Here is a 16,602-nt window from a genome sequence, read left to right as displayed (position 1 = left end):
TTAGGTACCGAGATGAGATGTGGTTGGCCCTGGGTTCCTCCTAATGCAAGACAATGCTAGACCTCATGTGGCTGGAGTGTGTCAGCAGTTCCTGCAAGAGGAAGGCATTGATGCTATGGACTGGCCCGCCCGTTCCCCAGACCTGAATCCAATTGAGCACATCTGGGACATCATGTCTCGCTCCATCCACCAACGCCACGTTGCACCACAGACTGTCCAGGAGTTGGCGGATGCTTTAGTCCAGGTCTGGGAGGAGATTACATTTACATTTACGTCATTTAGCAGACGCTCTTATCCAGAGCGACTTACAAATAGGTGCATTCACCCTAAAGCCAGTGGGATAACCACTTTACAATATCTATTTTTATTTTGTGTGTATTTTATTTTTATTTTTTTTTGCCCAGGTGTTGTAGGGAGGTCATACAGGCACGTGGAGGCCACACACACACTACTGAGCCTCATTTTGACTTGTTTTAAGGACATTACATCAACGTTGGATCAGCCTGTAGTGTGGTTTTCCACTTTAATTTTGAGGGTGACTCCAAATCCAGACCTCCATGGGTTGCTAAATTTGATTTCCATTGATAATTTTTGTGTGATTTTGTTGTCAGCACATTCAACTATGTAAAGAAAAAAGTATTTAATAAGATTATTTCATTCATTCAGATCTAGGATGTTATTTTAGTGTTCCCTTTATTTTTTTGAGCAGTGTATTGAAGCATGGTGGTGGCAGCATCATGCTGTGGAGATGTTTTTCAGCGGCAGGGACTGGGAGACTAGTCAGGATCGAGGGAAAGATGAATGGAGCAAAGTACAGAGAGATCCTTGATGAAAACCTGCTCTAGAGCGCTCAGGACCTCAGACTGGGGTGAAGGTTCACCTTCCAACAGGACAACGACCCTAAGCACACAGCCAAGACAACGCAGGACTGGCTTCAGGAAAAGTCTCTGAATGTCCTTGAGTGGCCCAGCCAGAGCCCGGACTTGAACCCGATCTAACATCTCTGGAGAGACCTGAAAATAGCTGTGCAGCGACGCTCCCCATCCAACCTGACTGCAGGATCTGCAGAGAAGAATGGGAGAAACTCCCCAAATACAGGTGTGCCAAGCTTGTAGCGTCATACCCAAGAAGACTCGAGGCTGTCATCGCTGCCAAAGGTGCTTCAAAAAAGTACTGAGTAAAGGGTCTGAATACTTATGTAAATGTAATATTTCAGTTTTTATTTATTTTATAAATTTGTAAACATTTCTAAAAGCCTGTTTTTGCTTTGTCATTATGGGGTATAGTGTGTAGATTGATGTGAAAAAACAACAACTTGTAATCCATTTTAGAATAAGGCTGTAATGTAACAAAATGTGCAAAAGGTCAAGGGGTCTGAATACTTTCCGAAGGCACTGTATAGGGAATACGGTGCCTTTTGGTAATCAGACCTACAAATCCAATCAATTATGAAAGCCTGCAGACTCACAGCAACGGGCACCCGTAGAGGGGAATTGATGGGCAGGTAGAGGGTTGACTGGTAGCGCCCATCCTTCAGCTCCTTCGTCTTACACTTGGGTGCCAAGTGGGTAAACGGGTCACTGGGCAGACGGGCACAGTATCTGTGGGGGAGAAGGTCATTAGCACACCAGACCACCCACAACCAAATGAAAACAAGATCCAACATATTTTGTTCTCAGTCTATTTAGAGCCTTGTTTCTAATGAGAACCCTTTTAAAACTATATATATATATATATATATATCTCTTTCACAGAAGCAAAGCAGCGCTCCCTGTTTTCTCTTGACCTGTTGATGTGTCCGATAGCCGTGTTGATGGTGACGCGGGGCCCTCCTTCCTCAGAGCGGAGCACGTAAGGTGGCAGGATGTTGTCATCATCCAGCACCGGTTCCACCTCAAAGTCACTGACCCCCGCTGCCTTGGAACACTTGTTTCTCAGGATCTGAAGAGGTCAAGAGAAGACCTACAGTCAACAGTATTAGGGTTGTCACAATACTAGTAGAGAAACACCAATGACCTCTCATATCATCCAAGGATGGGGCCTTGTGGACAGGCTCTGAAAACCACTGTCTTCCTCAGACAGACACACTAATCAATTAAACAGGAAGATAGTGGCACCCAATTCCCTATACAGTATAGTGCACTACATTTGACCAGAGCCATAGGGTGCCATTTGGGATGCATACTTAGACAAATCTCTGATAATCCCTGTGTTCCTCAGACAGACACAATGGGGCCTTGAGGACAGGCTCTGAAAACCACACCTTCTCTATGGCCTTGTAGGTCTTCAGGTCTTCCTCGAAGGTCTTGGTCCTCTCACTTTCAGCCAGCATGATGTAGTTGGAGACAGGAGCTCTGGCTCTGCCTTTAGACTGAACGTAGGACCTGCAGTCAAGTCGAGGTTTATTGAAAGTGCATTTAACAGGGGTCACGACACACTTTACATGATTAAAAAAGAGGAACAAAACAATGTAGAAAGGGAAGGTGAACAATATCAACAATATAAAACTGAACAAAAAGAGAAGCCAATAGTCCATTGGGTAGGAAGCAACAAGGTAGTGAATGGACAAGCAGTGCTGTACCTGTACTCAGTGGGCAAGTCAAACCTCACCACCAGGTTACACTTGGGAATATCTACCCCTTCCTCCACGATGCTGGTCGCTATGAGCAGGTTGGTCTCGTGGGCACGAAACTTACGCAGAACCTGAGAGATGATGAGGAAATGTAGTTAGGTGTGGATGGCAGGAGGGGAGAGAGAGAGAGAGGTAGAAAGAGAGAGAGATATTCTAATATAGGGGTAGGTCAATTTCAATGTAAATAGATGGGATAATGTCATAATCCAAAATGGCATCTGTTGCGTTCCCACCTCTTCCTGTTTCCTGAACTCCACCTCCATCTGCTTGTTACGTGGCTGGTTCTTGCCGATGCTGTGTCCTGTGATGAAGTTACTGCTGATGTAGGCCAGCTCTGGGTCCTGCTTCCCCGCCTCCTTTATCAGCCTGACACACAGAGGGACAGTAATCATGGAAATGGTATTAAGACAACCTAAATCCTCCCTCCAAAATATACTGCTAAATCACAAAGTCAACTCTATATCATTAATTCCATTCTTCTAGTCTTTTGAGCAGTGTACAACAAAAAATCCAAGGAGACAGGGTAGCAGAGGCATCACACATTTGAGCCAAAATGGCATTGAACGTCAGACTCGTACCGGTTGAGGACGACGGCCGTGTAGCGCCTCTCAACGAAGATGATCCCACAAAGGATGTTGGTGAAAGGCGAGGGGAAGTTAGCCTCGGGTTTCTCCTTCACCTCCACCTCCTCATCCTCGTCTTCATCCTCCGAGTCACTCCACGACACGTAGTTGTCCTCGTTGCGGTTGTTGTACCACTCCACACTCTCAAACTGCTGCCTCTCGAAGGGCTTGTACTCATGGAGGATCTCCAGGAGACGGATGACCTTCGGGGTCACAAACTTCAGGTCCAGAGAGGCCGGGGAGAAGTGTTCCTCACACAGGGCGTGGACCTAGGATACCAGAAATAAATGACTTTATAATAAGCCCTGTGGACCTATCCTGTGGACCTATCCTGTGGACCTATCCTATACCCAGAGGGGAAATTCACTTGCCCCTGTACACACACACTAGATTGCACAGCAACACAAAATACTAAAAGCAATCAATACCATGTATTTATGCAGCCCTTATCAGAGCAATGGATGTTATGTAGCCCTTATTACAGTAATGGATGTTATGTAGCCCTTATTACAGCAATGGATGTTATGTAGCCCTTATTACAGCAATGGATGTTATGTAGCCCTTATTAGAGTAATGGATGTCATGTAGCCCTTATTACAGTAATGGATGTCATGTAGCCCTTATTACAGTAATGGATGTCATGTAGCCCTTATTACAGCAATGGATGTCATGTAGCCCTTATTACAGCAATGGATGTCATGTAGCCCTTATTACAGTAATGGATGTCATGTAGCCCTTATTACAGCAATGGATGTCATGTAGCCCTTATTACAGCAATGGATGTTATGTAGCCCTTATTACAGCAATGGATGTCATGTAGCCCTTATTACAGTAATGGATGTTATGTAGCCCTTATTACAGCAATGGATGTCATGTAGCCCTTATTACAGCAATGGATGTCATGTAGCCCTTATTACAGTAATGGATGTCATGTAGCCCTTATTACAGTAATGGATGTCATGTAGCCCTTATTACAGCAATGGATGTCATGTAGCCCTTATTACAGCAATGGATGTCATGTAGCCCTTATTACAGTAATGAATGTCATGTAGCCCTTATTACAGCAATGGATGTTATGTAGCCCTTATTACAGCAATGGATGTCATGTAGCCCTTATTACAGTAATGGATGTCATGTAGCCCTTATTACAGTAATGGATGTCATGTAGCCCTTATTACAGTAATGGATGTCATGTAGCCCTTATTAGAGCAATGGATGTCATGTAGCCCTTATTAGAGCAATGGATGTCATGTAGCCCTTATTACAGTAATGGATGTCATGTAGCCCTTATTACAGTAATGGATGTCATGTAGCCCTTATTACAGTAATGGATGTCATGTAGCCCTTATTACAGTAATGGATGTCATGTAGCCCTTATTAGAGCAATGGATGTCATGTAGCCCTTATTACAGTAATGGATGTCATGTAGCCCTTATTACAGTAATGGATGTCATGTAGCCCTTATTACAGTAATGGATGTCATGTAGCCCTTATTACAGTAATGGATGTCATGTAGCCCTTATTACAGCAATGGATGTCATGCAGCCCTTATTACAGTAATGGATGTCATGTAGCCCTTATTACAGCAATGTACACTACCGTTCAAAAGTTTGGGGTACTTAGAAATGTCCTTTTTTTCCATGACAACATACATGAAATGAGTTTGAATAGGAACTTTTACAAACTGAAAAGGAAATGTAGTCATTGACAAGGTTAGAAATAATAATTGTGTCCTTCAAACTTTGCTTTCGTCAAAGAATCCTCCATTTGCAGCAATTACAGCCTTGCAGACCTTTGGCATTCTAGTTGTCAATTTGTTGAGGTAATCTGAAGAGATTTCACCCCATGCTTCCCGAAGCGCCTCCCACAAGTTGGATTGGCTTGATGGGCACTTCTTACGTACCATACGGTCAAGCTGCTCCCACAACAGCTCAATAGGATTGAGATCCGGTGACTGTGCTGGCCACTCCATTATAGACAGAATACCAGCTGACTGCTTCTTCCCTAAATAGTTATTGCATAGTTTGGAGCTGTGCTTCGGGTCATTGTCGTGTTGTAGGTGGAAATTGGCTCCAATCAAGCGCCGTCCACAGGGTATGGCATGGCGTTGCAAAATGGAGTGATAGCCTTCCTTTTTCAAGATCCCTTTTACCCTGTACAAATCTCCCAATTTACCACCACCAAAGCACCCCCAGACCATCACATTGCCTCCACCATGCTTGACAGATGGCATCAAGCACGCCTCCAGCATCTTTTCATTTGGTCTGCGTCTCACAAATTATGTTCTTTGTGATCTGAACACCTCAAACTTCGATTCGTCTGTCCATAACACTTTTTTCCAATCTTCCTCTGTCCAGTGTCTGTGTTCTTTTGCCCATCTTAATCTTTTCTTTTTATTGGCCAATCTGAGATATGGCTTTTTCTTTGCAGCTCTGCCTAGAAGGTCAGCATCCCGGAGTCGCCTCTTCACTGTTGATGTTGAGACTGGTGTTTTGCAGGTACTATTTAATGAAGCTGCCAGTTGAGGACATGTGAGGCGTATGTTTCTCAAACTAGACACTAATGTATTTGTCCTCTTGCTAAGTCAAAGCTATTCGCTGCTCTGGCACCCCAATGGTAGAACAAGCTCCCCCACGACAGCGGAGTCACTGACTACCTTCCGGAGACACTTGAAACCCTACCTCTTTAAGGAATACCTGGAATAGTATAACAGTAATCCTTCTACCCCCCATAAAAAATAAATAATAAAAAAGGGTGGTTGTCCCACTGGCTATCCTAAGTTGAATGCACCAATTTGTAAGTCGCTCTGGATAAGAGCATCTGCTAGATGATGTAAATGTAAATGTTGTGCACCGGGGCCTCCCACTCCTTTTTCTATTCTGGTTAGAGACAGTTTGCGCTGTTCTGTGAAGGGAGTAGTACACAGCGTTGTACGAGATCTTCAGTTTCTTGGCAATTTCTCATATGGAATAGCCTTCATTTCTCAGAACAAGAACAGACTGACGAGTTTCAGAAGAAAGTTATTTGTTTCTGGCCATTTTGAGCCTGTAATCGAACCCACAATTTCTGATGCTCCAGATACTCAACTAGTCTCAGGAAGGCCAGTTTTATTGCTTCTTTAATCAGCACAACAGTTTTCAGCTGTGCTAACATAATTGCAAAAGGGTTTTCTAATGATCAATTAGCCTTTTAAAATTATAAATGTAGGATTAGCAAACACAACGTGCCATTGGAACACAGGACTGATGGTTGCTGAAAATGGGCCTCTGTACGCCTATGTAGATATTCCATATAAAATCAGCCGTTTCCAGCTACAATAGCCATTTACAACATTAACAATGTCTACACTGTATTTCTGATCAAATGTATGTTATTTTAATGGACAAAAAAATTGCTTTTCTTTCTAAAACAAGGACATTTCTAAGTGACCCCAAACTTTTGAACAGTAGTGCATGTCATGTAGCCCTTATTACAGTAATGGATGTTACACAGCCCTTATTACAGCAATGGATGTCACACAGCCCTTATTACAGTAATGGATGTCACACAGCCCTTATTACAGCAATGGATGTCACACAGCCCTTATTACAGCAATGGATGTCACACAGCCCTTATTACAGGGCAAGCACTTTACAGAACTCAGCTAGGCCTATATAGCAACACAGGAGATCAAACTCAACAGGAATCACACAAAGAATATACACAAGGGTAAGTCATTACACACATACCTTCCTCAGGATGGTGTCGGTGAAGAGCAGGAACTTCCTGTTGATCTCTTCCTGTTCGTGTTTAATGTACTTCTGCAACTCCCTCACCATGATGCCAGCCACCTTGTCGGCACACCATGGCCCCAGCACCAGCAGCACCGCCCGGCAGTCACTCAGCACCTGGGGAAGGAGATAATTCAATTAGGCTCTTTGAGAATGTTTGAATCCTAAACAACCTGTGCGTGTAGTAGCCTACATGTTGTTTGAGGAACAGTAGGCCAACATAGCTCCTGTCATAGGTCAGAGCCTGTTCAACCTCTCTTTTGTAACGTCTGAGATCCCCAGAGATTGGAAAGCTGCCGCGGTCATCCCCCTCTTAAAAGGGGGTGACACTCTAGATCCAAACTGTTACAGACCTATATCTATCCTGCCCTGCCTTTCGAAAGGTTTTGAAAGCCAAGTTAACAAACAGATCACCAACCATTTCGAATCCCACCGTACCTTCTCCGCTATGCAATCCGGTTTCCGAGCTGGTCATGGGTGCATCTCAGCCACGCTCAAGGTCCTAAACGATATTATAACCGCGATCGATAATAGACAGTACTGTGCAGCCGTCTTCATCGACCTGGCCAAGGCTTTTGACTGTCAACCACCGCATTCTTATTGGCAGACTAAATAGCCTTGGTTTCTCAAATGACTGCCTCGCCTGGTTCACCAACTACTTCTCAGATAGCGTTCAATGTGTCAAATCGGAGGGCCTGTTGTCTGGACCTATGGCAGTCTATGGGGGTGCCACAGGGTTCAATTATTGGGCCGACTCTTTTCTCCGTGTATATCAATGATGTCGCTCTTGCTGCTGTTGACTCTCAGATCCACCTCTACGCAGACGACACCATTTTGTACACATCTGGCCCTTCATTGGACACTGTGTTAACAAACCTCCAAACGAGCTTCAATGCCATACAACACTCCTTCCGTAGCCTCCAACTGCTCTTAAACACTAGTAAAACTAAATGCATGCTCTTCAATCGAACGCTGCTGGCACCCGCCCACCCAACTAGAATCACTACTCTCGACGGGTCTGACCTAGAGTATGTGGACAACTACAAATACCTAGGTGTCTGGTTAGACTGTAAACTCTCCTTCCAGACTCACATTAAGCATCTCCAATCCAAAGTTAAATCTAGAATCGGCTTCCTATTTCGCAACAAAGCCTCCTTCACTCATGCTGCCAAACATGCCCTCGTAAAACTGACTATCCTACCGATCCTTGACTTCGGCGATGTAATTTACAAAATAGCCTCCAACACTCTACTCAGCAAATTGGATGTAGTCTATCACAGTGCCACCCGTTTTGTCACCAAAGTCCCATATACTACACACCACTGTGACCTGTACGCTCTTGTTGGCTGGTCCTCACTACATATTCGTCGCCAAACTGTCACGAGAATTTCTATCTCTAATTCAACCTAAGCTTGAATCATTACCAGAGGTTGTAAGGCTCTGGTTTTAATCATAAATGATTCAAGGTCCACAACCAGCAAGAATGATCTGTATTTTTATTCATGGAGAGCTCTGGCGCCAAAAACCCATACATACTGTTTTATACCCCTTGACACACAAAGGCACTTTGCTCCGCCCACCTTTAGGAGGCTTTTTTTAACCCGTTTTCTCAGTCCCCTTCACCCTGGAATGTTTAGTCCCGCCCCCCTCTGTTAGTGGGTTGCCACTACATTATAACTCTAACACCGTTCACACATTTATACTGTATTTGGGGTGAAATCCTTTAAATCATTATTCTTAAAATACAAAATTAATCTAACACAAACCCACTGGCTCCAGGCCATCTATAAATCACTGCTAGGCAAATCTCCGCCTTATCTTAGCTCATTGGTCACCATAGCAACACCCACCCGTAGTGTGCGCTCCAGCAGGTATATCTCACTGGTCATCCCCAAAGCCAACACCTCCTTTGGCCGCCATTCCTTCCAGTTCTCTGCTGCCAATGACTGGAACGAACTGCAAAAATCTCTGAAGCTGGAGACTCTTATCTCCCTCACTAACTTTAAGCATCAGTTGTCAGAGCACCTTATCGATCACTGCACCTGTACACAGCCCTTCTGAAATTAGCCCACTCAACTACCTCATCCCCATATTGTTATTTATTTTGCTCATTTGCACCCCAGTATCTCTATTTGCACATCATCTCTTGCACATCTATCATTCCAGTGTTAATACTAATTGTAATTATTTTGCATTATGGCCTATTTATTGCCTTACCTCCATAACTTGCTACATTTGCACACACTGTATATATATTTTCTGTTGTATTTTTGACTTTATGTTTTGTTTTACCCCTTATGTAACTCTGTGTTGTTGTTTTTAATCGCACTGCTTTGCTTTATCTTGGCCAGGTCGCAGTTGTAAATGAGAACTTGTTCTCAACTGGCTTACCTGGTTAAATAAAGGTGAAATAAAAATAACTAAAAATAAATAAAGCTGTGTGCCCGGAAAACGTTTGTAGAGTATGGGTGAAATTAGGCCTTGTGGTGCTCATGTGAATTTCATTTCTTTTTTTAAGCTTCAGACCAGCCTAACTTTAAACTCCCTTAAAACATACTTTTGGTATTCAATACTCTCTGGTGTAGATTAGGACTATACACACATTCTCATTAGCAGACATGTTTGGATATGAAGGTGAGGTCAGACATGTTTGGATATGAAGGTGAGGTCAGACATGTTTGGATATGAAGGTGAGGTCAGACATGTTTGGATATGAAGGTGAGGTCAGACATGTTTGGATATGAAGGTGAGGTCAGACATGTTTGGATATGAAGGTGAGGTCAGACATGTTTGGATATGAAGGTGGGGTCAGACCTGTTTGGATATGAAGGTGGGGTCTCTGTCCTCTCGAGGCACAGGTATGTTGCAGTCGTTGAGGAAGTGGAGAGCCTCATCCAGCTCGCTCAGTAGATGCTCTGAGAGGCCGCTCTTGTCCAGGTAGGGTCCACAGTCCAGTACCACCTCTCTGGGCTGGGAGGCATATCTGAGACACACACACACACAGTTAAATGTTCCCTTTTCGATCATAATGAGTAAGGGCTCAATCCAATCTGTATCCGGAAGTTCAGAACAATTTAAATCTAAAGGCAATGTTCCCACGTTAACCAAGACTGCATTCACGGTAAACGCTGCATATGTCGGCTCAATCAGAAATTAACTTTACATTTCAATCGCGCTATACCACTGAACTTCCACGATACGGATTGAATGGAGCCCTTAGATTACCTGGACAGGAGGGACCTGATCCTAGATCAGCAGTCCTACTCTGAGACGCTTTGTGAATACGGGCGATAATGGGTATAGTTACAGTACCTGTCGAGGACAACAAGGTCAGTAGCGGTCTCTGCATTGCTCCGCAGGATCCGCTCCAGGTTCTGGATCTTTTGCTCCAGTTCAGACGGGTCACATTTACCATTCAGAATGGACGCAGTGAGGCCCAGGATCCGAGGGCTGCACGGACAGCCCTCACATAGCTGAAACAGAGATAGACACAGCCCTCACATAGCTGAAACAGAGATAGACACAGCCCTCACATAGCTGAAACAGAGATAGACACAGCCCTCACATAGCTGAAACAGAGATAGACACAGCCCTTACATGGCTGAAACAGAGATAGACACAGCCCTCACATAGCTGAAACAGAGATAGACACAGCCCTCACATAGCTGAAACAGAGATAGACACAGCCCTCACATAGCTGAAACAGAGATAGACACAGCCCTCACATAGCTGAAACAGAGATAGACACAGCCCTCACATAGCTGAAACAGAGATAGACACAGCCCTTACATAGCTGAAACAGAGATAGACACAGCCCTTACATGGCTGAAACAGAGATAGACACAGCCCACACATTACTGAAACAGAGGAGAGATAGCTGAAAACAGAGATAAAGAGACAGCAATCACATAGCTGGAAACAGAGATAAAGAGACAGCAATCACATAGCTGGAAACAGAGATAAAGAGACAGCAATCACATAGCTGGAAACAGAGATAAAGAGACAGCAATCACATAGCTGGAAACAGAGATAAAGAGACAGCAATCACATAGCTGGAAACAGAGATAAAGAGACAGCAATCACATAGGTGGAAACAGAGAAATGGGAGACAGGCTGGCTCAGTCTTCGTAAAACAAGGAAACTCCAAAAACATTGAACAGCCTCCAATGGGGTCCAACAATGAAGGCTGACTGACCACTTTTCTCCTTTACAAAATGGGGAATAATATAATGAATAATCTCCGATCTCCATAATGCCTTGGCTTTCGACATACAGGGAAGGAAGAGTACGTGCTTGGCTTTCTAGCGACAATTGAATGCATAGCTACGAAGAACAGATAGTAAAATGTACCTTCATTATATCCCGGTAGGGATGATCCGTGATTGCCAGGTGACACTCATCAAACACCACCAGGTTGAGTTTCCATAGTGGCAACACTCCACTCTTCAGCACATGCAGGAAGATATGGCATGTCATAACGAGCACCTAGAAGAACAGAAATGATGGAGAGAATGAGTGGAGGGAGGAGAGGATATTGGGATGGCCTCGAAGAATAGATTACAGTCTTGTGACATTGATTGTGTCCATCCACAGAATACTTGGACATGACACTGAGGGCAATCAGTGTTCTTTTTCAAAGTTGCTGAAATTGAGGGGGGGGAAACTTTGGTAATGGTTTATTTTATAGTACTACTATTACCATTGTTATTTATCTGAAAGAACTTGGTAACAATTGGTACTTTATTCTGGCAATTGTTTAAAATTATATGAAAATGGATAACAATTGGTGATTTCCAGAAAGTCTGTTAAATGAACGCCACCTGATTTTCGATCATTTCTTGGCTCCACTTTTCCCTGGACCATGATGAGGTCTTCTCCACACTCATGTATTCTCCAACCTGGAGATCAGAGTGGGTCCTAACACTAGCTGCTTGCTGAATCACAGACGATGCTTTATTTACCATGGAAGAGAATAGGGGAAAACAGAGAAAAATCATGGTCTCAATCACATCATATTTGATGTACACTTTTAGAAGTTCATACTTCTAAAAGGCTGCATCGTGACTCTCCACCCTTCTCAATCCTTCTCCTTAAAGTGTGCACTTCCACCCTCCCTGACATGGATTTAACAATGGTGAAACTCCCTCCAGCCGATGCTTACACCAATCCAATGCTTTGAAATCCATGATAGGGAGTGCAAGTGCACACTTTGGGAGATGTGCGAAGAATTGGGATGCACCAAATAGTAAATGTATCTGCGACTTCAAATGTAGCTACCTGCATTCACCAGGAAAACTGTCCTCTTCCCGTGTTCGGCTAAGTCTCCCCGGATTTGGTGGGAGAGCTCTTTAGTTAGGAGTACTGCAATAAAGGTCTTCCCTGAGCCAGTATTTAAGCAGACAATAGTATTGTGTTCAAGAGCTGCTTCAAGAAGTTCAACCTGGCAGGGTAGATGAGGTTACTATCATTAGTTTCAAACGTTGTGCACTATAATTGGTTACAAATAAATAAACTCATGAAATAAAAGATAGATACCCACACACTAACGAATGTTCGCAGTTTATTGAGCGACAGATCAATGGTGAAAGTACCAATGTCTACCTACAACGCAATGCACTCTCCTAGTGCATAGTCAACTGTCAGTTGAGCTCAAATGTAAACTGTCAGTTGGACTACTTGCTCATTCCTAACCTGATATTTCCTAGGCGTGTAGATGTTGTCGTGGATGGCCTCCTGTTGCCACGGGAGACCAAAGAAAGGCCCCATGGGATTGGAGGCGGGGGTGACCAGCTGGAGTCCTGCCATGCTGCTTTTGGGGGATGCTGGGGGGTGCGGTCCTCCACTCTTCCACTTTATTTTGTCATTGTCCTCCTAAAACTTACTGGTTCAGGAAGAAACGGACAGCATGCAGACATGATGTTACTAATAATACAACAATTGCTAATATTATTGAATGACATGACCAATAATAAATCATTTCATCATTCTCCTCCTCTAAAGCTTACTGGTTCAGGAAGCAACAGGCAGCATGATGTTACTATTAATACAATAATTACTAATATCATTGACAAGACATGATCAACAATAAACATGATATTCACACAAGTGAAATGTATACTTACAGGTAGTGTCATAGACTCTGTGATGGGCCAGGCAGGACTTCTTCTGGGCTTCATCTCAACTAGAGGAGCTGTACAGAGAAACACACAACACAACCTCCTTAACATCAAAACCATTGATAGACCTATTACACAAAAGCAAATGAAACGGTTGTGTCCTAGATTCTGGCTAACTATCATATGTCAGGCTTATGGTAAAACGTATTTTACCTCTATGCAGTTGACTGGCTGTAATGGCAGGGCTTGAGAAGCTGAAGATTCACAGACAGAAAGGGAAAAAACATGAGAACTCAGACATCTTGATGGGAGGGAATGGGAGAGGGCTGGTGTGGGTCGGAGGGGAGTGGAGAAGGGAGGGTGGTGGATCTAAATTCTGGATGGCAAGTAGCTTTTCAACACATTGTTGCCGCCCTAAAATCAAGACCATGCGCCTGCCCTGATCACCGCTGCTTAACACAGCTGCAACCAATCCCAGCAGTCTTTTCAGCTCAGCCAGCACAAGCCCTCATTTTTATAGCGGTATCACATTTGCTGCTGGTTAAAAGCGGTTGGCTCCATCTAGCTGACTGCGTCCCAAATGGCACCCTATTCCATATATAGTGCAGTACTTTTGACCAGAACCCCCACGGAACCTGGTCAAAAGTAGTGCACTACATTGGGAATGGGATGGTGTGCCAGTCTCTCTGATGCGATGCCGAGAGAGAGCACAGACAAGCATATATTAATAAAATCCAACAGATTATATTAGGGTTGACCCCAATTAATCTACAGGTCAATTGTTTGGTCGATTGGCTGTTGGTCGACTAAGATAATTTTTTTTGTCGAGCAGTAGCGCATATATATATATATATATATATATATATATATATATATATATATATATATACACACACACACACATACATACACACACACACACACACACTACCTGTCAAAAGTTTAAGAACAACTACTCATTCAAGGGTTCTTTATTTTTACTATTTTCTACATTGTAAAACTATGAAATAACACATATGGAATCATGTAGTAACCAAAAAAGTGTTAAACAAAACAAAATATATTTTATATTTGAGATTCTTCAAATAGCCACCCTTTGCCTTGATGACAGCTTTGCACACTCTTGGCATTCTCTCAAACAGCTTCATGGGGAAGTTACCTGGAATGCATTTCAATTAGAAGGTGTGCCTTCTTAAAAGTTAATTTGTGGAATTTCTTTCCTTCTTAATGCATTTGAGCCAATCAGTTGTGTTGTGACAAGGTAGGGGTGATTTACAGAAGATAGTCCTATTTGGTAAAAGACCAAGTCCATATTATGGCAAGAACAGCTCACATAAGCAAAGAGAAACGACAGTCCATCATTACTTTAAAAGACATGAAGGTCAGTCAATACAGAACATTTCCAGAAGTACAGTCGCAAAACCATCAAGTGCTATGATGAAACTGGCTCTCATGAGGACCGCCACAAGAATGGAAGACCCAGAGTTACCTCTGCTGCAGAGGATACGTTCATTAGAGTTACCAGCCTCAGAAATTGCAGCCCAAATAAATGCTTCACAGAGTTCAACAGCCATCTCAACTGTTCAGAGGAGTGTGTGAATCAGGCCTTCATGGTCGATTTGCTGCAAAGAAACACCACTAAAAAGAAGCCTTGCTTGGGCCACAAAACACGAGCAATGGACATTAGACCGGTGGAAATTTGTCCTTTGAAATGGTGTTCAAATTGGAGATTTTTCATTGCAACCGCCGTGTCTTTGTGAGACGTGGTGTGGGTGAACGGATGATCTCCGCATGTGTATTTCCCACCGTAAAGCATGGAGGAGGTGGTGAGATGGTGCTTTGCTGGTTACAATGTCTGTCATTTATTTAGAATTCAAGGCACACTTAACCAGCATGGCTACCACAGCATTCTGCAGCGATACACCATCCCATCTGGTTTGGGTTTAGTGGGACTATCATTTGTTTTTCAACAGGACAATGACACAACACACCTCCAGGCTGTGTAAGGGCTATTTGACCAAGAAGGAGAGTGATGGAGTGCTGCATCAGATGGCCTGGCCACAAAACAATCCCCCGACCTCAACCAAATTGAGATGGTTTGGGATGAGTCGGACAGCAGAGTGAAGGAAAAGCAGCCAACAAGTGTTCAGCATATGTGGGAACTCCTTCAAGACTGTTGGAAAAGCATTTCAGGTGAAGCTGGTTGAGAGAATGCCAAGAGTGTGCAAAGCTGTCATCAAGGCAAAGGGTGGCACTTGTTTCCATTAGAACAGCCTCTCTGGTATTATTTATAATTGATGTTTACACTTGTTCCAAATGTCAGAAAAACAATAACACTCCTTTTTCTTGATCTCCTTGTTGTGTTTGTTATTGTTATTATGATAAATAATGTCATTGTCATTAGTAGTCTTAGTATAGCAGCCTTGTATAACCACCATTGAGCTGTAGGCCTAAGAGCGCATCTTGTTTAGTCTTAATACCGTAACTTACTTAGGCCTATTTTTCAATACTTACAGTGCATTCGGAAAGTATTCAGACCCCTGGACTTTTTCCACATTTTCTGGCGTTAACACACAATACCCCATAATGACAAAGCAAAAGTAGGTTTAGAAATGTTTGCTAATTTATTAAAAATGAAAAACAGAAATATCACATTTACATAAGTATTCAGACCCTTTGCTATGAGACTCCAAATTGAGCTCAGGTGCACCCGTTTTCCATTGATCATCCTTGAGATGTTTCTACAACTTGATTGGAGTCCACCTGTGGTAAATTAAATTGATTGGACATGATTTCGAAAGGCACACACCTGTCTATATAAGGTCCCACAGTTGACATTGCATGTCAGATCAAAAAGCAAGCCATGAGGTTGAAGGAATTGTCCGTAGAGCTCCGAGACAAGATTGTGTTGAGGCACAGATCTGGAGAAGGGTACCAAAACATTTCTGCAGCATTGAAGGTCCCCAAGAACACAGTGGCCTCCATCATTCTTAAATGGAAGAAGTTTCAAACCACCAAGACTCTTCCTAGTGCTGGCCGCCCGACCAAACTGATAAATCGAGGCAGAAGGGCCTTGGTCAGGGAGGTGACCAAGAACCCGATGGTCACTGACAGAGCTCCAGAGTTCCTCTGTGGAGATGGGAGAACCTTCCAGAAGGACAACCATCTCTGCAGCACTCCACCAATCAGGCCTTTATGATAGTGGCCAGATGGAAGCCACTCTTCAGTAAAAGGCACATGGCAGCCTGCTTGGAGTTTGCCAAAAGGCACCTAAAGACTCCCAGACCATGAGAAACAAGATTCTCTGGTCTGATGAAACCAAGATTGAACTCTTAGGCCTGAATGCCAAGCGTCACGTCTGGAGGAAACCTGGCGCCATCCCTACGGTGAAGCATGGTGGTGGCAGCATCATGCTGTGGGGATGTTTTTCAGCGGCAGGGAGACTTGTCAGAATCGAGGGA

At 43.6% G+C, this 16,602-nt stretch overlaps 1 protein-coding gene across 1 annotated transcript in view; it reads right to left on the bottom strand.

Moving 5' to 3' along the window:
* The window catches only part of LOC121544263 (endoribonuclease Dicer), a 53,342-nt gene that overhangs the window by 33,480 nt on the left and 3,260 nt on the right, over positions 1 to 16,602 (bottom strand). The window contains exons 2-16 of the mRNA XM_045214911.1: positions 13,355 to 13,395; positions 13,148 to 13,215; positions 12,717 to 12,906; positions 12,303 to 12,465; positions 11,846 to 11,976; positions 11,376 to 11,510; positions 10,338 to 10,498; positions 9,840 to 10,008; positions 6,984 to 7,142; positions 3,211 to 3,524; positions 2,866 to 2,998; positions 2,582 to 2,703; positions 2,264 to 2,384; positions 1,787 to 1,941; positions 1,469 to 1,601 (exon numbers count right to left, since the gene is read on the bottom strand). Of these exons, the coding sequence (XP_045070846.1) occupies positions 1,469 to 1,601; positions 1,787 to 1,941; positions 2,264 to 2,384; positions 2,582 to 2,703; positions 2,866 to 2,998; positions 3,211 to 3,524; positions 6,984 to 7,142; positions 9,840 to 10,008; positions 10,338 to 10,498; positions 11,376 to 11,510; positions 11,846 to 11,976; positions 12,303 to 12,465; positions 12,717 to 12,830 (2,010 nt within the window). The 5' untranslated portion in view covers positions 12,831 to 12,906; positions 13,148 to 13,215; positions 13,355 to 13,395. The remainder of the gene's footprint in view (positions 1 to 1,468; positions 1,602 to 1,786; positions 1,942 to 2,263; positions 2,385 to 2,581; positions 2,704 to 2,865; positions 2,999 to 3,210; positions 3,525 to 6,983; positions 7,143 to 9,839; positions 10,009 to 10,337; positions 10,499 to 11,375; positions 11,511 to 11,845; positions 11,977 to 12,302; positions 12,466 to 12,716; positions 12,907 to 13,147; positions 13,216 to 13,354; positions 13,396 to 16,602) is intronic.

This window comes from Coregonus clupeaformis, unplaced genomic scaffold (genome assembly GCF_020615455.1).
Source record: "Coregonus clupeaformis isolate EN_2021a unplaced genomic scaffold, ASM2061545v1 scaf0335, whole genome shotgun sequence".
NCBI lineage: Eukaryota > Metazoa > Chordata > Actinopteri > Salmoniformes > Salmonidae > Coregonus > Coregonus clupeaformis.
The sequence above is the reverse complement of the archived record's forward strand: the minus strand, read 5'-3'. Positions and strand labels throughout refer to the sequence as shown.